This window comes from Meriones unguiculatus, chromosome 9 (genome assembly GCF_030254825.1).
Source record: "Meriones unguiculatus strain TT.TT164.6M chromosome 9, Bangor_MerUng_6.1, whole genome shotgun sequence".
NCBI classification, from domain to species: domain Eukaryota; kingdom Metazoa; phylum Chordata; class Mammalia; order Rodentia; family Muridae; genus Meriones; species Meriones unguiculatus.
The window spans coordinates 62,198,919-62,222,631 of NC_083357.1; the positions used below are offsets into that span (position 1 = coordinate 62,198,919).

At 42.4% G+C, this 23,713-nt stretch overlaps 1 protein-coding gene and 1 long non-coding RNA gene across 3 annotated transcripts in view; one reads left to right on the forward strand and one right to left on the reverse strand.

Moving 5' to 3' along the window:
• Ints9 (integrator complex subunit 9) overlaps window positions 1-23,713 on the forward strand; it is a 92,998-nt gene that overhangs the window by 34,029 nt on the left and 35,256 nt on the right. For both annotated transcript variants that reach the window (XM_021654400.2, XM_060391331.1), the window contains 4 exons: window positions 6,162-6,222; window positions 8,417-8,479; window positions 11,492-11,631; window positions 14,013-14,099. In XM_021654400.2, coding sequence (XP_021510075.2) covers window positions 6,162-6,222; window positions 8,417-8,479; window positions 11,492-11,631; window positions 14,013-14,099 — 351 coding nt within the window. The remainder of the gene's footprint in view (window positions 1-6,161; window positions 6,223-8,416; window positions 8,480-11,491; window positions 11,632-14,012; window positions 14,100-23,713) is intronic.
• The window catches only part of LOC132656492 (uncharacterized), a 78,791-nt gene that overhangs the window by 13,494 nt on the left and 41,584 nt on the right, over window positions 1-23,713 (reverse strand). The window lies entirely within an intron of this gene.

The window sequence follows — 23,713 nt, forward strand, 5'->3', positions numbered from 1 at the left end:
TTCTCCTCCTTCTCTCTCCCTCCTTGTGGTCCCCCTCTGACCCCAAGCCCAGGAACCTAAGCTCTGTCTCCTTCTCTTCTGCCCAGTAACAGTCTTCTATTTTTATTTATCAACCAACTTTAAATTGGGGAGCAAGGTTTACCCAACATCACTTGGTGTATGTGAGAATGTGCTCATCCAGATAGCAACCAGATCTTGGGGGCCAATATTTAGCATTTGAATACAAAGCACCACACCAACCCCCAACAGCTGGATATTGTTGTCTTTTCCCCACAAAAAACAAAATATTCATTATTTTGGTGTTAAAAAAATCTGGCCTATGTGGGACCAGGGATACTGATATCACAAAACTGATTTCTTAGCCTCACAGAGCATAAAGTCTGGCAGTGGACAGTGAACAGTTGGAGCCTGCCTGTACTTGAGATGAACAAATGCCTATGTTCTACTTTTTTTTTTTTTTTTTTTTTTTTGATACCTAAAGAGGACACACCTGCTCTGTACACTAGTGAATTTGACTACCAAACCCAGACTTGGTCAGACAGTACCAGCTTCATGTCCTTCCTGCTCATTCTCTTTAGGTAACTCCTCTGTCAACAGTATTGATGAAAAGTGAAATCCACAACCATCCTCTCCTGTCTCTTTTTTTTTTTTAACTTCAGAGGGAAGTGGGATGGCTGGAAATTCATAGAGTTCTTTATAAGAAGTATCTCTTAAGACTAGAGAGACGGCTCACTGGATAAAGCACTTACTGTGTAAGTGTGAGGCCTGGAGTTCATATCTGCAGCACCACATAAAAGCCAGGCAGGCTACCGCTTGTAATCTCAGTGCTAGCAAGGCAGGGCCAAGGAATTCCTGGAGCAGGCTGGCCAGGTACACTTGCAGAATTGGTGAGCTCTGAACCAGCAGGTAGAGGGGATCAAAGAGGACAGCATCAGCCTCTGGCCGTCACACACAGGAATGCATGGCACCCCACACTAATACACGGTTTTAAAAAGTGCTTCTTGTCACTCAAGCCAGAAATTCTGGGGCACATTTGCTTAAAATACATGTATCCATTATTCTCTCCCTGTCCCCTTAACCCTGCTTTGTCTTTGTAGCTCTTACTATTACATTACTTCATATATACATATTTATTATCTCTTTTCTCTGCTGAAGATGTTTTATGAGGACAGGAATTTTGTTTTCTACTGCATTCCCAGCACTTAGACCAATTCTTGGCCTATAATGGCAGCTCAGTAATATTTGGCTTTATGAGTAAATCACTCTCCACCTTGGAGCCTTACCTTTTCCGAGTCTTCTCATTATTAAAGTGTCATTGTTAAATTATCGTTCCTTTGTTTTAGTGAAAACTTAGAGTAGGGGTGTCTGTGTCTGTGGATGCTCAGGGTCAAACTCAGAGCCTTGCACATGCTAGGCAAACACTCCGTACTCCATCTCCAGAACAGATGGCCCTCAAACTCATAATCCTCTTGCTTCGGCTTCCCAATGCTGCGATTACAAGTGTGCATCACCACGCCCGGCTGACCTTCCTTCTTAAGTCCTTATCTGTATATCTGTTTGTACTTATGCATTTCAACAATTGAGCTTTCATTAGAGTGTTTATAATAAAAACAAAGGGGAATTTGTGATCCAGGATCCTGTGTTGATCGCATATTGTATTCACTTGTCTGGCTTTGAGTCTCCTTCAATCTGGAAGAGTTTCTCAATCTATCTGTTTTATTGACCTTGACATTTTTAGACATCAGATCAATTATTATATATATATATATATATAGCCTTCTAATGTGGGTGTATTTTGATGTCACCCATAATTGAGTTGGAATTAATATTCTTTTATCAGAAGATATAAGATCCCACCCTCCCCAGAGTCATCCTGTAGAAATGCAAGCCCAAGCTTGTCTAGCACTTGTCTAACCCCTTAGTGTTTTGTTATGTCTTACTATTCTTATGTCTCTTCCACTCTTCACTGTGTCTGGATCCTGTCTTCCTCCTCATTCCTGCCAGCATGGTGAAAATGCTTGCTCCCTTTCCTGTGCTCTCTAGACCTCGGCCCTCAACCACATTTCCTCTGGAATCTGATGTTCCAGACTTGAGTTTAGTCTTTTGATGTTACCTAGACTGGTCCTTGTTAGGCATCTTCTGTGGTACTTAGTACTACTGTGACACCTCATCCTTGAACAGCTTGTTCTCTGGCTGTTTGTGTGGATGTGTAATGTACTGCCTGCCTGTGTGAGAGGACAGGTGTGTTCATTCACAGTCAGGGATCCAGGACCTGCCTGGGTGCTTGACCTAAAGATCCTGAGTGAGGGGTGAATGCCTTGGCTCTACAGCACTGGACCAAATGCTGACGCTCTTCCCTTTTTTTCTACACTTTGAGCAGAGTAGTAATGAGCTGCTAACAACTATTTTGAATAAAGAAGTAAATGTTGTTGTTATCTACTGATTTTAAAATGTATATATTTCATACTAGGAAATTATAAAAATGTATTTTTTAAAACTGCCTGTCATATTCACTTGACTTTTACTATTTTTCTAGGCAAATGGGTTATAATGCTTTAGAAATAAGTGGGTGTCTGATTTTTAATTTGCTTTATTGTATGGGTAGGATGTGTATGTGAGGGGAGGAGGCATGTATGCAGTGCATGTACGGAGGTCAGAAGACATCTTTTAGAACTTGGTTCTCTCCTTCTACCATGGAATCTAGAGGATGATCTCAAGTTTCAGGTTTAGCAAGCACTTTTACTCCAAAGCCCTCTTGCTGGCCCATAATTTTTTTTTTCATTCAGCCTTCTTAAGGTACATGAAATTAGTCTTACCTTCCAGAAACCATTTACCTGGATAAGGGTCACTTTATAACTCTTAGGAAAAGTAGCTTCATTTTCCATAATCAGAAACTTAAGCCATGGGTGCCAAGTACCCAGCTTCTTAAATTGTACATTGGGACCCTACATGATTGACTGTGAATGTTGTAATAGGTTTTTCACAGAAAAAGATTCCTGAATGTACAGTGACCGAAACTTAATTCAAAGTCGAATGGAGTTTCTGTCTGCACTCACCTGCGCTGCATCCTGTGCCTGCATGGCAGTCAGGTTCTGAATACACAGCATCAAATGCTGCAGTGCCAGTACACATGCTGAATCCCTCCACTCCAGACTACTGCATGTCATGAACTGCAATGCTCTTAACTGTCTTGAAAAGCAAAAACAAACAAACAATAAAAAAAACCTATTTCTGAACCAGTAGAATGGCTTAGAAGGTAAATATAGTTGCTACCAAAGCTGGTTCTTCTCTCTCTCCCCCCTCCCAGCCTCATGGTCCCTCTCAGACCCCAAGCCTGGGAACCGAAGTTCTGCCTGCCCTTCATCTTCCCAGCTGTAGGCTGTCAGCAACTTTATTTAACCAGTCAGAGAATACTGGTGAGCTCATCTGGGCTATAACCAATTCTTGGGGGCCAGTATTTAACAACTGAATACATAGCACCAGATCAACCCCCAAAACGCCTGTCATTTTTAAATCATATATTCATGCAGAGTGGCATTGTCCACATTGATGATTGCAATATCAAAATGTTGATCAACTCTGAAAAATATTGAAGACAGAATCAGATATTCAACTAAGGCTTATTTATATACGTAAATTCAAATGAGCTTAGCCAGCTCAGTATGCAGATTTAATCTGATCTTTAGTAGATGGTAGGGTTATATGTATGCCAAAGCATTGTTTCTTCATGATTATTAGGAAATGTTTGGCTTCTAGTTTAAGAATCATTTATTTACTTTATTGTGTATGTGTGCCTGTGTGAGTCTGTGTATACTATGTGTGTTCAGGTACTCTCAAAAGCCAGAAGAGAACTTGGATAACCTGGAAATATAGTTGCAGGCAGTTTTGAGACACCTAATGTGGGTCCTTGCAAGAGCAGGACTCACTCTTAACTTCTGAGCTGTCGCTCCAGTTCTGTAGGATTACATAAGAATTTCTTGGACAAAAGGGGATCAGAGGTAGAAAGAGTGCAAGGCGACCTGGGGTAATTCACTTGTCAGCACTGACTCCAGAGCATTCATTTGACTGGAATTTAGAGCCCAGCACCTAGCATAAGGCAGGCTTTCTCAAAATCTGTGAAGCCACCCATCTGCCTTCACTCTCAATGGCTGTTGAACAAAAACAAGATAAGGCCAAGGCAGTTAGCGACTGGAAGCTCCAAGTATTTCATCTGCACTCTTTTCATGCTGTTCTTCACAAATTCTTTTCATTTCCTCGGTTCTGTCCTAAACTGTTCTTTTGTAACATACCCACCCTTTGTTTCAGTTTATTAGTACCAAGGATTAAACCCGGAGCCATGCACATGATAGACAAGCATTCTATCACCCAGCTATATTCCCAGCCCTGGGTATTTTTTGAGGCATTATAGCATAGACTGCCCACTAAGTCAGGATGCCTCCATCACAGATATATATTATATCATAATACCCAGCTGTTTTGCTTTGTTCCAATGGGGTTTTACTCTATAGTCTAGGCTGGCCTCCAACTTGAAATCCTTGAACCTCGCAATTTTGGGATTATAGGTAGGACCACCACAGCAGCTCTAAAACAGATTCTTTTTTTTTTTTTTTTTGCTTCAATTTTATTTTTAAATTAATTTATTTTTATTAATTACAGTTTATTCACTTTGCATCCCAGCTGTAGCCCCCTCCCTCGGCCCCTCCCAATCTCACCCTCCCTTTCTCATCTCCTCCCATGCCCCTCTCCCAGTCCACTGATAGGGGAGGTCCTCCCCTTCCATCTGACCCTAGCTTATCAGGTCTCATCAGCACTGGATGCATTGTCTTCCCCTGTGGCCTGGTAAAGCAGATCCCCCTCCAGGGGAGGTGATCAAAGAGCCAGCCACTGAGTTCATGTCAGAGACAGCCCCTGTTCCCATTACTAGGGAACCCATTTGGACACTGAGCTACATCTGTACCATGGACTACATCTGTGCAGGGGTTCTAGGTTATCTCCATGAATGGTCCTTGGTTGGAGTATCAGTCTCAGAAAAGACCCTTGTGCCCAGATTTTTTGATTTTGTTGTTCCCCTTGTGGACATCCTGTCCTCTCCAGGTATTTCTATCTCCCCTTTCTTTCATAAGATTCCCTGCATTCTGCCCAAAGTTTGGCTATGAGTCTCAGTATCTGCTTTGATACTTTGCAGGGTAGAGTCTTTCAGAGTCCCTCTGTGGTAGGCTCCTGTCCTGTTCCCTGTTTTTTCCCTCATCTGATGTCCATCCTCTTTGCCTTTCTGAATGAAGATTGAGCATCTTACCCAGGGTCATTCTTGATTAGCTCCTTTAGCTATACATATTTTAGTATGATTATTTAGTATTATTATATGTGTAATATCCACTTATAAGTGAGTATATACCATGTGTGTCTTTCTGCTTCTGGGATACCTCACTCAGGGTGATCTTTTCAAGTTCCCAACATTTGCCTGCAAATTTCATGATTTCCTTGTTTTTTATTGCCGAGTAGTATTCCATTGTGTAAATGTACCACAAGTATCCATTCCTCAACTGAAGGACACCTGGGTTGTTTCCAACTTCTGGCTATTACAATTAAAGCTGCTATGAACATGGTTGAGCAAATGTCCTTGTTGTATGCTTGAACATCTTTTGGATATATGCCTAGGAGTGGGATAGCTGGATCTTGAGGTAGCACTATTCCCAATTGTCTAAGAAAGCGCCAGATTGATTTCCAGAGTGGTTGTACAAGTTTCCATTCCCACCAGCAATGGAGGAGGGTTCCCCTTTCTCCATATCCTCTCCAGCATGTGTTGTCACTTGAGTTATTGATCTTAGCCATTCTGATGGGTGTAAGGTGAAATCTCAGGGTTGTTTTGATTTGCATTTGCCTGATAGCTAAGGATGTTGGGCATTTCTTTAAGTGTTTCTCTGCCATTCGATATTCCTCTATTGAGAATTCTCTGTTTAGCTCTGTACCCCATTTTTTAATTGGATTACTTGATTTGTTGCTGTCTAAAACAGATTGTTTAGCTTTATACAACATGTTTAGTCCGTAAGAACCACTGCTGGTACCTTTTAACTGTTTTTAACTGTATGGTGTATGTAAAGTCATTATGAATCTACTGAAGATTATAATGTATTTAGGATAATTCAATTTTTGTTTTGCAGTCCCAGGCTGTCTAATCTTCCTGGCTGGTCCCTAAAAGATGGAAATGCTTTTTTGGACAAGGTAATGTCTGAAACAAAAACCAAAGCCTGCCTATACACAGTGGAAAGCTGTTGACTCAAGTCTCCATGTGTTTTTTTCATGTGTGTTCTCCCCCAAACCCTGAGATTCATGTTTTTAATACTTGCTAATTGCAATCTTTAAAGACTCTGTCTTTGGCCTCAGGTCACATTTGTGTCTATGACAATTTTAAGCACTTTGCAAATAATTTATCACCAGAGAAAGAAAACTATCTTCAGTTGTAATTAGGGTCTCAAAGGTGATGCTTATTAGAGCTTGGTCAGTTTATTAAAGGAGATCCCAATGCTTAAAAAAAAAAAAATTAAAACTGTGACATAGACACACTTTAGCAGAGGTGGAGGATTAAAACCTGCAGAGCTCTCCAGGCTACTGCGTGGTCCTCTAAATCACTCATCTTCGCCTGTGCTTCAAAACTGAAAAGCTGAGTGAGTTTAGAGATCCTCACATGATTCACCTGAGAAAGACAGTTACAGCCTATGACAGACACTGCTGAAGAAGCGCAGCCTTTTTTTAGAATTAATTCCTGTAGCTGATCCCCAAATTCAAGTGCAAGCCAGATGCATAATCTGAAACTAGACTTCTCTCATAGCTGACTATAAAATTAGGTGACATTCAGGAACCTGTGTGCCTGATTTCAGCCTGGGTCTCCCACTGGCTATAAATCATCATTCCCGAGAAACGCTGAAAAGCATTGCATTACCATTGCAACGTGAGTAAAGTGACTCGCGTGTGTATGTGGGAGTGTTTCATTAAAAGGGAGCAGTGAGTGAAAGACAGCGACATTGTAAGTGTTTGGAATAGCAAATGTGCCTCCTGCAGGCATTGGAGAATTTATCATAGGGCACGCCCTGGTGATAGCACTGTGAAGAGGAAGATCACGTTGCCTCTTCAGGTCATGCCGAGGTTTGAAACTGTTCATGGTGTTGCTCATCATTTTTAGCCTCATCTTGAAGGAGCTGTGAATCTCCTTCCCCCATTAAACATAATTGCTCATTTGTTTTTAGCTAGCGGGTCCATTGTAATTAAGAATTGTTCATCTGTCCCTGGCTCATCCTCTCAATAGTTAAACGTTGCTCATGCAATACAGTGGTTACAAGACCAGCATTCAAGGGGAAGAAACACTAAGACACTAATAAATTTCTAGGGATAGTAATGCGGCTGATGCCTGTTCTCAAATAAAGACATAGAGTGATTCAGATTAGGGTAAATTTAGATACGTGTGTGTGAATATGTGGAAATATTTGTTGGGTGACTTGTGAAAACATAGTGGAACTGAAACTGTGTGCTTCCCTTCCTGAAAAGAGTGAAGGGTACTGTCAAACCCCACCTGGCTTTATTGCAAAGTCATAGGCATCTACTTGATGATCGAGTAACGCCGACCTGTATTTAAAAGTGCCAGTGGCTTTCTGGGGGCACTCAGCCACCCTGTCAGTGGCCCACCCAAGCCCCCCAGCCTTCCCAGCTCAGCGTGCTCTGACCTGATTCCACCCATTCATACATGTGGCTTTGTCTGGGAGTTTTTCCTGATGCTACTCTTACGTGGGAACTGGCAAGTTGAGGCTCTAGACCTCTTGCTTCTCAGTGGACTCAGGACTCTTTGAGTTTCCACATGTAAGTAAATGCAGCTGCCCAAGTGGAACATGGCTTCATAGCATGTTCATCTCCAGACATCTTGCTTTCTGCTTACCACCCCCACCACCCTCATTGCAGGGAAGAACTACCAGGAAAACAGCACTTTATCTGAGATACTGCTCTCAGAGCCAGCCTTTGGGAGAACCCAAACTAAGGTGGACATATAAGTTTGGGCAGTAGCATCTGACAAATAAGCCTTCCTCCCTTCCATGGCTTCCTCTCCAGTTTCTGGCTCCTTAGATATTGCACAGGGCCCAGAGCTTTGACTTGATAACTAGTTCTTAGGAAACCCTGGATCACAAATTAGAGCAGCATGTGTTCTTCCTAACTTCTTAAAGAGGCATCAGGGAATGTGTGCTCAAAGCTGGAGTCTGCCCCAGGCAGCGTTTCTCCCTCAATCAGGCGCCTAGCCAGCATGAGCCTAAATAGGAAATGGTTTATCTAAAAATAACCTCTCACCCTCTAAGTTAGGTGTGGAGATTGCATTTCCTTGGTATTGTCTCCATTAAGTATCTCTTAGTATTTTCCTCTCCATCCCTTTTAGGAGCTAAAGGAATGCTCGGGTCATGTATTTGTGGATTCTGTGCCTGAATTCTGTTTACCAGAGGTAAGACAAAAGTGATTCTTATGGAAACTAAACACACTGGTAATCGGTCACTATAAAGTCAAAGAATAAAGTGTCATGACCTGAGCCCTCACTCACTAGTACTATTGTATTTGTCACTTAAGAATTGGTGGGCCAGTTCCCCATCTGTTCAGAGATTCCACATCCCAGGTGCTGCACTTATTTCAGCATACCACAGATGGCATTGACTCTTGCAACCTTCACTTCATGGGCAAGAATGTGGAGCACGTGGACCAGTGCTCCGAGGGCTTTGTGACTTGCTTCAGAGTACAGAACTTCTCAATAAGAAACTTACAGTTCCTAGCGCACCTTTGGTTTGTGTTGTTCATGCTTGTAAGTTCTAAGGCCAGAAATCATTTTTCAGGCAAGATTATATGACGTAAATGGTAATGGTCACTGTTTTACAGTAGAGCCACACTGTTGTTAAGATGTAGAGCAAGCGAGTGTGGAAGAAACAGGAGAGGCACCAGCTCTAGTCTAGTGAGCCCAACAGACCAATCATAGACCCATGAAACTACTTTACCTGTTTCCCTCAAGTCTGTATTGAGTGTTGTAGATGATCCAGTACAGTATAGTAAGCAGCCAGCGCATTTGACTGTGACCCTGTTCACGGTGTGTAGAACCAAATGCTTATATCAACACTTTTAAGGGTAGACTACTTTTATTCCAGTAAAAGTATGTAAAAATGTAAATACCAGCACATAAGTGGGATTTTAATATTAAATTACTTGGGGGAAATGTTTATGTAATCATGTGTCTTTAATACATAAGGTAAGAATTTTTTTTCTTTTGACTCTTCTCAGCAGATTCTTTCATGATTCTAGGCTCTATGGATTGATTGTTGTTTGTTTGATTGATTAAATTTATTTATTTATTACATTACATCCTGACCGCAGGCCCTTCCCTTCCCTTCTCCTGGGCCCACCCTCCTGCATTCTTATTCCTTTCCTCCCTCCCCTTCTTCAGAAAAGGGGACCTTCCCTGTATCAACCCACCCCAGCACATCAAGTCTCATCAGGACTAAGCACACCCTCTAACCACTGAGGCCAGACAAGGCAGCCCAGCTAGGGGGAGGTGACCCAAGAGCAGGCAACAGAGTCCATGCCAGAAACAGCCTCCACTTTACTTACTAGGATACCCCCAATGCAGACCAAGCTGTCCTTGTGCAGGGGGCCTAGGTACAGTCCGTTCGTGTTCTTTGGTTGGTGCTTCCATAAGTCCCTTCAGTAAGTCCCTGTGGGCCTAGGTTAGTTGACTCTGTTGGTCTTCTTATGGAGTTCTTGTCCCCTCCGGGTCCTTCTATCCTCCCCAAACTTCCACCAAGCTCCCCAAGCTTCATTAATGTTTGGCTAAAGAGGACACCCAGGTTCTCTTTTGTGCCCTTACTTGTGAGGAAAGGGGGATGCTTTGGGGCTTTACTGTTGCTTTAACTATCAATGTTTGTCCCTCTGCTTCTCTGTCTGAATCTCCTTATTTCAAAGTGGCTCTAGTAACAGAGAGTAGAACCACCACCATCATGAGGACATTGTCTTGCAAGTACAGAGCGAAGTGTGTTAAAGCTAATAGAGTGGAATATTGGTTTCTGTTGTCATATGAAGTGTGACACACTTCCTGGGGAAATGTAAAACATCTACCCTCCCCAGATAGGGAACCAATAATAAACCAACGTGAGAATGCCCAAAGTCCAGCTTGGTAAACCAATGAATTTTACCAGTCTTACTTGAAGGAATATGGGTGAGAGGACAGAAATGACTCAATGACACTTACATCACCAAAATCCCACCCCAGCATGGGTGATAGCTTCCCAATGATAGAAACCTGGAGTGTACTGCACAACTTGCAGGTAGTTGGACAAGTCCGGGAGTGTCTCTCCGGGCAAACTCAGTAGGTCTGAACCTCTTTTGGGTAGCTCTGCTAGTCTGAGAGTGTCCTCAGCAGTCCTTCCTGCTTATTTAAGCTTGGGGAAAGTGGGAGTAGGAGGGCTGGTGAATCAGATCAGTTTCGGGGACTTCCTGAAGTCTTTGTGTTGTTTACTTCCTAAATTTTAATGAGCAGAATGGAATGTTTTACCTCCCTTGCCAACTCTCTGCATCTCATCTGAGATGGAATATTTTGTCTAAGAGGAGATTGCTACACAGCATCATTGTCCTAGCAGTGAAGCACTTGTGTCCTTCACTCACAGGCTGGTGATGCTGGCAGGTTTATTAAATTATTTGTATGCTAAGTCACTCAGCCAGAAAGTATCTGGCACTCTGCACTCTGCTTCTTATTGTTTGTTTATGTCATCAATATCTTTGTTACTTTTCTGAGCAGGACTCCACAAACCCAGTGTCCTACACACTCACACACTCCTGTGACCCAGCTATGCTTATCCTCAGTGTATCCCATGTTTGGGGGTTAACTTCTCTGGGAGGGAGAGTTGCTGGCTATGAGCTACAGTGGCTCAGCTCCCTATTCTCAGTCTGTGTTTGAGTTCACCTGCCCCCCAACTAGTATGCAAAGGCGTGTTAGGTGGAAAGAGGAGACTCAAGAAAAGCATGAAAGGTGCTAGATGGGTGCATAAAAAGCCCCTTGGAGTTCAAAGAAGTCAACACCATTCTTTTGTTGTTGCTGTTGTTTCTTCCCCTATGAATATGGTAGCCAAACATTGAGAAGTCAAAAACCTAAAAATAAATAAATAAATAAATAAATAAAAATGAAAAAAGTTTAGTTGTCTCTCTATTTGACCTTTGAAGATGAGGTTGCTAAACTTATAAGATCAGAGTGACACTGGTGAGCCAGCCACAATCTTGCAGCGAGCCATTCTGCCCAGCTGTCAGCTGTCAGTATTAGGAGACATCCACGGTGAGAGAGGGGCGGCGTTGCGGGAAAGGCCTCATTATTCTGAAGAAGCGAAACTACTACTCTCCATTCTGACAGCATCATTTGTCAGTCCCGTCCTGCCGATCTATGTGCCCTGGCACAGACGCATATCATCCCTCCCTTTCTCTTCAGACCGAGCTAATAGACCTGTCTACAGTCGATGTGATCCTCATCTCTAACTATCACTGCATGATGGCGCTGCCCTACATCACCGAGCACACGGGATTCACAGGCACAGTGTATGCCACAGAACCCACCATGCAGATCGGCAGGTGAGAGCAATGTGGCTACCAAGCCCCTTCAGCGGCCACTGTTGAATGTGCTACCAGAAGTGTCTAACTTATTTCCCAGGAACAGGGAAAAGTATGCTGCTCTTTATACACAGGAATGCTCAGTGGAGATGCCTAAAGACTGATTCCCCTGGCAGTGCCAGTCTTTTAGCATAGCTCGGTGGAGCATTCATAGGCAGCTCCTCTATAGAGGATGCTGAGTAGGACAGAGGCTTAGAAAGATGCCACAAAGATCCAGAGCAAAGAGCTTCAGAGCAGAGGAACTCTGCATATTTAAATGAAGAAGAAAAAGAAGAAACTATTATTTTGCTTTGAAAATATTCCCATTTCCATGATTTACTGAGGCCTATAAATCGAGACAGCTTGTAGAAAACAAGGGAAGAAGAGTAATTAAGCAGTTAAGTTGTCCTTCCCCGGTGACAGAATGAAATATAGCACTCCAAGGATTTAAGAACAAGCAGTCTTGTGCCTCAAGAGATGTTTCGGCAGTCAGAATATTTGCTGCTCTTACAAGTGAGCCAGGCTCATTTCCCAGCACACATCAGGCAGCTTACATCGCCTATAACTCCTGTTCCAGGGATCTTGCTCCTGGCTCCACAGGCACCTGCTTACATGCATGCACTTGCAGGCACACGTATACACATAATAATTTTTATATTATTTTATTTTATGTGTGAGTATTTTGCCTGCATGTATGTCTGTGCACCATTCCTGTGTTTGGTGCCTGTGGAGTTCAGAAGAGGGCCTTGGGTCCCCTGGAACTGGAGTTAAAGGTAGTTGTGAACCACTATGTGGGTGTTGGGAACCAAACCTAGGTCCTCTACAGAAGCAACCCTTGCTCTAAACCACTGGACCATCTCTCTGGCCACAAAAATAAATAAATCTTTAAAAATAAAATTACAATATTCAGTCAACCAAGAGGGTTATGCTTTCTTCCTTACCCTAACGAGGCCTTCACAGTATAGGTGGCTGCTGAAAGTTACTGTAAAATCAGTTACTGAGAGAAAAGAAACAAGAAAAAAAACTGTAAAGAAAATTATTACTTTTGGAAAAAAACCCCATAATATATTGCCTTGAAATAACCAATATAAGCTAAAACTTTCAGGATCCAATATACAGGATGTCCAGTATACAATAAACTGTTAGATTGTATTCTAGTGTCTTACAAATATCAACAAGATGAACTAGTGACAAGAAATGAAACAGAATCTTTAGTGTGAGAACATTACCTGAAGCATATACAAAAACAGTGAAGGATTCCAGGGACCACAAAGGGCCGTTATAGGAAAAGCAGACAGCAGCAGAGTGAGAGGAAGAGCTGCGAGTGTTAGGCTGCAGTCTGAGAAAGAAGGCACTTAAGGATGGAGCACCCTGGAGCACTAATGAACCTGGACTTCAGATCCTGGGGTGCTGCAGCCAGCACTGCTGCCTCAAGGAGGAGACAGAGTAGTTAGGGAAATGGATGGACGGGAAGTGGACTTGTTTGGGTTTCCCTTACCAATAAATGTGTATATTGCCATTGTCTGTACATTGATAGAGAGAGGATATTAGCCTGTGTAGGTTATCTATATTAGAGCATGAACTGGATTTAGATGTCGAAAATATATATTTCTAGGTAGGTGGGAAGATGGATATATGGCTTTTTGGAAGATAGTCTCATTCTGTAGCCCAGGCTAGCCTGGAGTCACTATGTAGCCTAGGCTAGCCTAGAACTCATGACAGTCCTTCTGCCTCAGCCTCCCACGTGCTGAGATTATAGACATGAGCTGCCATAGCCAACTCTATTTCTAGCCTTTTGATTATACTCTAGCTTTCAGGAGGCTATCAGCGTCTGTAGAGTCTTGAGCCAGCTGAGTGCAGCATTCCTTGGATTCCCTTGGTTATATTCACATGTTCCATCTCGGAATGGCAGAGGTCTGCCCCACTGCTGATCTTTTGGGCAGATTTCAAACTAGTTCTTGAGGTCTTTCTCTAAGCCAGTTGCTCTCAACCTTTCTAATGCTGTGATCCTTTAATACAGTTCTTCATGTTGTACTGACCCTTCCCATGAAATTATTTTGTTGCTACTTCAAAACTGTCATTTCTCTACTGTTAGGAACCATAATGTAAATATCTGGTATGCAGGGTATCTTAACTTGCCAACGTGAAAGGGTCATTTAAATCCCCAAAGGGGTCACAAGCCACAGGCTGAGAACCACTGCTCTAAGTGGAGCATTTCTGATTCCCAAAGCATGTGTCCGCTTCTTGCATCAAATTTCTGCATAATGAGACAGGCTAGTGGAAGGCAGGTGAATCACCTGTCCTGGCTACGGTGTGGGCAGCAAATTGTTCTTCAATATTCTCCATGCTTTGTTTAAACTCAGGCTTCTCATGGAAGAGCTGGTGAATTTCATCGAAAGAGTGCCAAAGGCCCAGTCTGCCTCCTTGTGGAAGAATAAGGATATACAGCGGTGAGAACAGCCTTCTTGTTATGCTCCATCACAGATCTTGTTAGAGTAAAATGTGAAAGGGCTTCACACAATCAGTCCCCATGCTGGGTGTGGGAGCTCTAGGAACACATGGCTCCATGGACGCCCTGGGCCTAATTTATCCAGGTTACTCAAGTCTTCCCGGGACTGTCATAAGAAATCTTCACCACAGTGCTGTTGACCCTCAGAAAGTAAAGAGCTAGGGATGGCAAGAGGGATCCCTGGGTAAAGGGGCTTTCTACCAGCCTGAAGACCTGAATTTGATCCCCAAGACCCACAGGGTAGGAGAGACCCAAATCTTGCAGGTTAGCCTCTGACTCTGTACATGTGCCTTGTCACATACATACATCGTACACACATACATATACACTATAAATAGTTTTTTTAAAGTAAGAAAACATGTTTTCTGCTTAAGGAAGCTGAGGAGGACATTTCTTAGACGAAGTCAATCAACTATAAGAAAAGACCTTCTTATCTAAATAAAGAGGGGGCCCAGAAAGATAATTCAGTGGATGAAGCATTTTCATGCAAATAGTTTTGGCATGTCAGAAGTAGTATTCATGAGGATCACAGTTAAGATGCCCAGAACGGACATAAGAGTGAGCAGGTGATCCCAGCACTTGGGAGGCAGAGACAAGGGCTCCCTGGAGCAAGCTGGCTAGACTGGGTAGAACTGGTGAACTCTGGGTTCAGCAAGAGGCCCTGCTGCAGTCAGTAAAGGGAGAGCCATTGAGGAAGATACTTACATCAGCTTTGGGTCTCCACATATGTGTTATATGTGTTTGTGTCTCCACACATGTGTTAGGCCCAGCATGAGCCTAATTTTAAGAAGGTATGAAGAGAACCCAGGAGACTAATCATCAATGCAAAATCGAATGAGGTTTATTTTGACCGTTGCGCAATGGGGTCGCCCTCGCTGGTCAGCAAGGAGTGGCACTGGGAGACAAAGGCTTTGGGTTTTTACAAGACAAAGCTCGGGAATTTTCAGAGGTTGCCATCTTGGCAAATCATGATTGGATGAGGTATTTAACTTTTAAAATAATTGGTTGTTTCTGGGCACTCTTAGGTCTGGTTAGCCCTATCGTAAATATCTGATCTTCAAGTCAGTTTGGAATTTCCTGCCATATGAGATATAGCTGCAGTTAACGGTGGGAGAGTGATTAACTCATCCTGTGTCTGTTCTGAGATGTGGGGGCTACAGGCTTTAGATCAAAGGTCAGGAACTATTCAGGAGAAGGATTGGAGCCACTTGGCCCAGTTTCCAAACAAAGCTCATCTCACAGGCGCAGGCCGATGATTTTCTCTCCACTTAGTAGAGATCTCTGCTTGTTCTCTTCCTTATCTCTGCCCTCACAGAATGCCAATGTCAGGAACTTTTACATTCCTCTGTTCTCTGGAGAAGCACTAAGAGGATTTAATTAATATGGGCCTAAAACTTGAAAATATAAGTTATAAGGCAATTAAAGAAACATAGGTTACAAAGTTAGTCTGATTCTTTCATATGCATACAATTGACATATATAAATATATGTATCCACATATATATATATATATATATATATATACAGTGTATTTCTACACACATGTAAACATACACATGTACACACACCCACATACATAACAGTTATGAAGGAGCACCGGTTTTCATGTCATGGGATGGTGAGAACTTCAGTGTTGATGAGTGTGGTTAGAGAGATAAAGAGGAGGCAGGTTGGAATGAGGTTATAGAGTCTCTTAACATGTGAGGTTGAGATTTGCACCATTGAGTATGCACAGTTCACTAGTGGAAGCATGCAAGGAGAATAACATGACCAATTTGTTTTTGAAGAAAGGAACTCTGGAAGCAGCATGGAGTGGGGAGGCTTGAGATGGGATAGGGAGACCAGCAGGGGGACCATTTCAGCAACAGCTGACAAAAGTCTGAACTGGGTTGGTAGCAGTGAGCATGAAGAAGGAGGCTGCAAATTCAGAGAAGTTTCTGAGATTTAAAGGGATCAGTAAGTGTAAAGGGAGCTGCAAACAGGAAGTAAACAGGAAGGTGAGTGGAAGCCAAGGGACTTGGGAAGTTTTCACTCTTTGAGGGCATGTCCTGCGGCCCCCCTGTGTGATGGAAAGGGAAGTGTTCTGCACCCTTTTCTCCTGTCTTGCATGGATCTTCTGGATGTCTCATTAGTAGGATAGGATGCAAGGTCTCTGCCCCTCTCTGCCTTGAGCACACTGGACCACATGGGACCCCAGGTCCTAACAACCTCTTAAACCTCCTTAATAATCTTAGGGCTGTGCTTTCTTTCCCTGTAGTAGACTACCCATGCCCTGGCCTCCATTACATATTTCCTCTTGTTAAGTTTATGTCCTTATGTACTCAGCTGCAAATAGTTTTGGCATGTCAGAAGTAGTATTCAAAGGTCAGTGTTTCTGATTTCCCAAGTCTTAGGAAGTTTCCTAAGACTTTCCTGGGCCAAGTCTTAAGAAGTTCTGAGTCTTAATTTGCCTTTTCTGTGACCTTGAGCAAAGTCCCCTTTTTCCCCTTTGCTAACCCATTCTTTGTAAAACATAACAAAATAACTGGCTTCCGGAGTAACATCAGTATGTTTTACGAACAGTGTGAATGGAGCTTGGAAGAAGAGAGGGTTAGGGCAGGGGCCTGGAGGTTATCTGGGAGATGCTCATCTAAAACCTTCCCTTTAAAAGAGAGCATTAGTTGAAACAGAACCAGTTTCTCATCTCACCACCTGGTGGGCAAAAGGTAAAAAGGAAAAGGCATCTTGGAAGATATAACATGCATAACATGCAGCTAGAGAAGACGGTGTGCATTCTGGCCCTGAGCAGGTCTTGCATTTTGGCTTTGGAACACATGATAGATCTTAGTTGTGGACGGCAAAGCGGAGAGTCTAATATTGAAAAGAATATGCTGATGTGATAAAGCAAAAAGCTCAGTTTTGTCATTTTTCTATCCTGGATAAACTGGCATTAAAATAGAAGCACTGTTTGAGGCTGCTGGTGGCTCATTAAGGAAAGCACCTGCCCTGCAAGCACACATTCCCACCTCAGCAGCTTCCTTAAAGCCAGGCACTTAGTGTGCATCTGTGATCTGGTGCTCCAGGGAGGGGTAGGCAGAGACAGGCAGATCCCAGGAGCTGGCTGGCCTGCAAGTCTAGTCTAAACAGCAAGCTCCAGGTTCGGGGAGGTCCCAAAAGTAAGGTAGAAAATAAAAGAGGACATCTGGGATCAATCTGTGGCTCTGCCCTCCCACACATGAGTGAGCACATCTGTGTGTACACACACATGGGCTTGGGGGTGGGGCAGGCCCCAGGGGAAAAAATACTTTTTAAAAAAGAAGTAGAATTTTTTTTAAAAGCTCTTTATTCTTTAATTGGCATCAGGCAGCAGAGCTCTAGAGTGTCACCTTGGGCTTGGTACTAGGAGTGCTTCATTTGGTCAGCTGAAGGGTTCCTGCTACCCTAGTTTCCTCTGATCATGTTTCCCTAGGTGATGCTCTCAGATATAGGCATGAGATGGGGCCTAGACTGTCACACTCCTGTGTTGAGTCAGCTGGAGTACACTGAGTATGTCTTGGCTGTTTAGGAATTTGAGCTGCCAAATCTACCCTTTTTTTTTCTTTTCTTTTTAAGAAGCTCAAATCTGGCTGCTTTGTGAATATTTTTTTAATCTTTTTTTAAGTGTTGGTTTACACATTAAAATAAAATCCTATGTGATTCAAGCAAATCACTGGGAGTCGGATTTGAGACTTGAGCTCCCTGATTTTACTTCAAACTACACAGGGATTCTCAAAATAGATCTTGGTCAAGTGCCTGGAATTAATGAATCTAAGTAGCTTGAGTTAGTAATAAGACCATCAAGTAAAGAAAACAATAAATTAAAATTTTTCAAGCTTACTGATGAAGAAAATTTGACGAATTCTTTTAAATCATTTGGAGTTGGTTTGAATTAGCATCTGATTTATTATTAGGATGTATATTCAAAAATCCTATTACTCTTGTTCTTTGACAGTTGTGTGACTTCTTGCCTCAGTTGACATGATCCTAAAATTTATGTAGAAGACATTAGTCATCCTTCCTCATTGTGACACTACATTTTACTCTTCCTGGAAAAAAAAAATTGAGAGAGAGATGCCGTTTTGAAGGGAAGGAAATAGAATTTTATCACATTCACCTTAAAATTTAGATTATTAATGAATGAGCAATTTAAAAGGAAAATATTCCACCTAAGAAGCTACTCTGGTGCCTTGTATTTTTAATTAAATGGTTTATAAGATTAGAATCCTTAGTCTTTAATTAATGAAGTCATTATAAGGCATTGCTAGGTATAATGGCACACACCTGTAATTCTAGCACCTGGGAGATAAGAGCCAAAGGCAGGAGAAAACTTCGAGGGCAAGCTGGGCTACTAGTGAGAGAGTCTGCATCTTAAAAAATGATGAAAATCATAAGATATTATCATAAACTTCTCATAAACATTGAAGAATTAAGAATGGGAGTGGAAGGTTCACCTTGCAGAAGGCTTTAAAATGCATGTTAAAGCTGTTGTCCTTTTGAGCTGACATTCCTTGGCTGTTTGCTGAGGAATTTGTTTAGGTCTAACTATATAACGGGAAGAAATTTGAACAGAATGGGCTTAGAGGTCACACAGACTAGAGTCTGAATTTCAGCTCTGTTTCTTGTTGCTGAATCAGTTCATTTCTTCTAGGCTGGATTCCCTCATTTGTAAAATTAAAACACCTGCAGGGTGTTGAGTTGGCCAAATGAGTGCTATGGGTGAGGTCTTACTAGTCCTCACCAACTTTCACAAGATGTGTCATGCTATGATTTGAATGAGAAATGTCCCCCATGGCCTCATGTATTTTAAACATTTGGTCCCCGGTTGGTGGTGCTGTTTGGGTGGTTATGGAACCGTTGGGAGGGTGCAGCCTCCCTGGAGGAAGTCATCACTGCGGGGCAGAACCTTCGGAGATGCAGTCTTTTTGCACACCTCTGGGAGCAGGCTTTGAGGGTTTCCCCACTTCCTGCTTAGTCTCCCTGCTTTCTGTGTTTCAGCTTACTGCTTCAGCTACCATGCCTCTCCCACTAGTACAAGCTCTAAGGTCTAAACCCCTGGAACCAACCACAAGCCAAAATAAACTCTTTTTCTTCCTTAGGTTGCTTTTGGTCATGGTATTTTGTTACAGTAACAAAAATTTAACTGATCCACTTTAGCAACGAGAGCACACCTACCCCTCCAGGCCTGATTCATGTTAGACGCCACCTTTCTTGTTGAAAACAAGTGGACAAAGAAAACTTTTTAAGCCCACATTTGCCTGTGCTTTAACTTTGTCAGCCATGTGTTTTGAGACAAAATGGCCTCTCCTGTAGCATGAATGATCTCTAAGTACTCATACATTACTGTTTTAGATAGCCATGGGAAGGCCTCCTTAAGGAGGGTCCTCACACAATGACTGTACTTTGATGGAGTCACAGACTGTTGAGCCTTGTGATCCCAGTCCCTTTGTTTCATTTTAAGTCAGTAAATTAGACTTCAAGGGACCATTGTGGTACCCAGACTCCAAGAGTGCTGATGGAAAAACACATTTCTATTACTTCCTACTAAGACTCAGAGTTAGTGTGGTTCATCAGTCCGTGAGTCTGTCCTGGTCAGCAAGTTCATTTAAAAAGCCAAATATAAAGAAGAGTTGTTCTGTTTTTAGTGACTGGATACCCTCTTGAATAGTGCTCATCATGCTTTGCCATAGCAGTTGTCTTTGTTCTTTCTAAAAATAATTTGGTCTGAAACAAAAATCGGGGATTATGGGGTTTCCAGTTAGTACTGAGAAATGTCTGGTTTTGAGGCTCGGTTTTGATAAGCTCAGTATACAGCACCAAGCCTACCTCCTATCCATCTCTGCATCACTGATGTCAAGTGCTCTTCATTGAGGGAGTCACAGTTTCTGCTTCTCCTAGTCTTTGTATTCTGCTCTTATATTCTGTCCATTTGTTCAGCAAACATTTAGAACCTGATCAGTGTGCTCATCGTCTGCCTGTAAGTGGTCCCTAAAAGTCGTAACTCTTTAACAAAACCCCACTTTTGTTGCTTGTGCTGGTGAGATACGGGAAGAGACAGCAGAACTTTGGCTCAATGTCAACGGCCTGGGAAAGACGTTTATTAGGCACTCAAGTGTGATAAGAAAAGAATGAAATGATGAAATCTTTTAGAAAGTACTTATGAAAAATTTAGACTATGAAAATTTGACTTTGATAAATTAGAAAGCCAGAAACAGAACCAGTTCCCTCCGGGTTTCCTTATCCTGCTTATCCTAAATCAGCTAATAATCCTAATGGCTTTAAGTGGGCCTGTAAGTGCCTGCTGTAACTGTGACCTCACATACACATAGGAGTTGTAGGGAAAGCTCAGTCCAACAAGATGTTGGGAGATAGGTGTATATGACAGTGATCCAGTGTCAAGGGGAAGTAGAGAAAGTACTGGCAGGAGTGGCTGTACGTAGGAAACCACACTTGATGAGTAACTGCCAAGTGCCTGTGGGACAGTACCCCCTCCCCAAAGCTGATAGCCCTGTATTCAAGCTTACAGCCAAGGGGCAAGACTTTGTCAGCTATATTGGTTCAAATGTAGCAAGAAACCAGTCTGGGACAAGTGATGTGGTGAACAAAAATTACTGGCTTGGTGAAAATCAGCCAGTGGACACCATGAAAGAGACAAAAGAACTCTAAGTTAACCTTAGCATTTAAACCAAATAGTGAAATTTTATACTTTTGAAAAGGCTAACAGTACATTTGATTGGCTCCTAATTTTAGACTTTTGTCTAAATAATAATAATAAAAAACTTCTAGATTATTTGTGAGAATGTATTTGTCAAACTTTTATGAAAAGAGAACTTCTAAACATTTCCAGATAGAGAAATAATAGGTACTTTGAGATCTACAACACATAGGTAGTGTGCAAGGTATTAGAATAAGATATGCAAAGAATTTAGACACTGTTTTGTGTATCTATGTAAATATGCATATACATATACACATATGAACTATATATATATATTACTGTGTACCTTGGGTCCTGTGTATCTGGGAGTTTTGTACTCGTGAATTCAACTGCTGATAGAAACTGTTCAGGAAAATATCACTTCTGTATTAAACATCATTCCTTGACAGTAAAGCCATTTACAGTGCATTTACATTACACTATGACTATATACTATGTATGGTCAATAACCTAGAGGTTGCATAAAGTGTAGTAGCCCTGTCCAGCATAGTGGCACACCCTGGTGAGACAAGGAAATTGCTTTATTGCACTCTGAAGTTCAGGCCCACTATCAGTTATGTGACAAGACCCATCGCTAATTTTTAAAAGAATAATAAAGTATATTGGAGAATTTGCATGTGACTGTATAAATACTGTGCCAATTTATAGAAGGGACTTGAGCATCTACAGATTTTGGTACGTGCCAGGCGTTCCTGGAACCAGTAGCCTATGGAGCCTGAGGAACAATTTTATATTTCTTAAGAAAACTAACTTGGCTGGTTGATGGTGGCACACGCTTTTAATCTCAGCACTCTGGAGGCAGAATCAGGCCAATCTCTGTGAGTTTGAGGCCAGCCTGCTCTACAGATCTAGTTCTAGGACAGTCAGGGCTACACAAAGAAACACTGTCTCAAAAAGGAAGGAACGAAGGAAGGAAGAAAGGAAGGAGAGAAAAGATAAAGACATTTATGTATTCAATATATGTCATTTATTTGCTGTTGTTTGTAAGGAAGAAATTTTCCCCTCAATTTAGAGATACAGAAAAGAAAGGAGATTAAGTAAATGCTCAATATTTCAACTAAAAGAAAAGTCCACCTTAGATGTGAAAAGGTGTCTGCCCCTAACTGTTTTGTACAAGTGGGGTTATTAAAATGACCTTGAGGATGCCTGAGAAGATCCAACCTTAGTTATTATAATGCTGCTTCTATAGTAGAACACAAACCCAGCAAGCTGTATATTTTTGGAATGTATCTCACTAAATTCCTCAGGCCAGTCTCCAACTTGAGGGCTCAAGTGCTTCTGCCCTAGCCTCCTGAATTGCTGGACTGCAGCTGTGTGACACCAGCATGGCCCCAACATGGTATAGCCTCTCCATTTCTGCATCTCTCAGTTGGCTTCAGGTAAACTCAGGTCCCACTGAAAAGGATCACTTGCAGGCTCACCTAATGTTGAACTAAGGCCTCTCTCCAGTCCATCCCTGTGTGCCCATCAGGTGAACTTCTACAACATGGCAGCTGGTTTCACCAGAGTATACAAAAACAGGACATGAGAAAATGGGCATTCTGAAGTGCCTCTCTCTTAGAATCCCATCATTTTTGTCATACTCTGTTTACAAGAAGCAAGGACTTGGTCCATGCTCATTGGCCAGTACAGGTGGTAAGTACAGGATAGTGGTGTCAGGGGAGAAAAGTGACCTTCCATAAAACCCTAATCCAGAAAGTCAGACCTAAGGCCAAAGTTAGTTGGACTACTCAGTTTCCTGTTGTGCTCACTTGAGCTTTTGTCTGGTGTTTTCTGTGCTTCTCGCTCTGTTTTAGAGTGACCTCTAACTTCACCTGCTAGTGCAGTTCAGGTAGGAGCCAGTTAGGATTGCTGGTCTTTTCCTTTCTCAGATAGCCATTGTGTGTGCATGTGTGTTTATGTGTACATGCGTCTCTGTATTGAGTACAAAAATGAGAACAAAGTTAACAGTGTGCGTGACATGACAGAATGGGGTTAAAGATGCCTTGCTATTTTGGTGTATATTAGTAAAATTAAAGCTTGTTTAACAAGCCTGCTTCCCCCACAGGGTTCTGCTGAACTGCTGTCAGAAACACAGACTGGAGGTTTCTGTGTAAAGAGGCTGTCTGCAGCTTCTCTAGACACTGTTTGTAAAGTTAGCCTAAACTATGTCTGGGTTTTTCATATACCTTTTTCATGACTTTAATGGCTTGCTTTCCTACTGAAAAGACCCCAGTACATTCTCTAAAAATTACCAAGACAAAAACAGCAGATACTTCCCATATTCATGCTCGCAGTGTTCCCTTAAGATTCATACCGTGACTCCAACTATTGGCTGATTTAAGACTGTTTAATCTCCAGCAGAATGGCCTGTGTTGAAAAGACTGCTCCAGATTTCAGATGTAGCAGGAAGGAAGACCCACTGCTGCTTAGGGTGGTAGAATTGCCAGGTGTCAAGCAGGGGGTAAGGAAACCCACAAAGGGAAGGGAGCTGTGAATCTGTCCTGTGTGACTTTTTAGTCAGTCTCCTAGAGAAAGGAGCCAGTCACAGGGGCATATAAAACACACTTACCTGAAAGGAGTGGGGCATGAGGGCTGCATGCTGCTCTTCTAGCCACTCCCCTGTTAGCCTGCCAACTCTGGCCTGAAATCAAGGAACCAAGGGAAAAGTCATTGTTTTTCCTGGAGGGCAGCCCTGGGAGTCCAAGCACTGGATGCTAGAGATGGGAATTTAAAGGCAGAACTAAGGGTGGGTAGTAGCTTGGCTCTTTTCTCAAGACCCTGGAGAGAGAGTTCAGAGCCACTGCCACTCATCAAGGGACAGTGGTCCAGGTTTGGAGTAG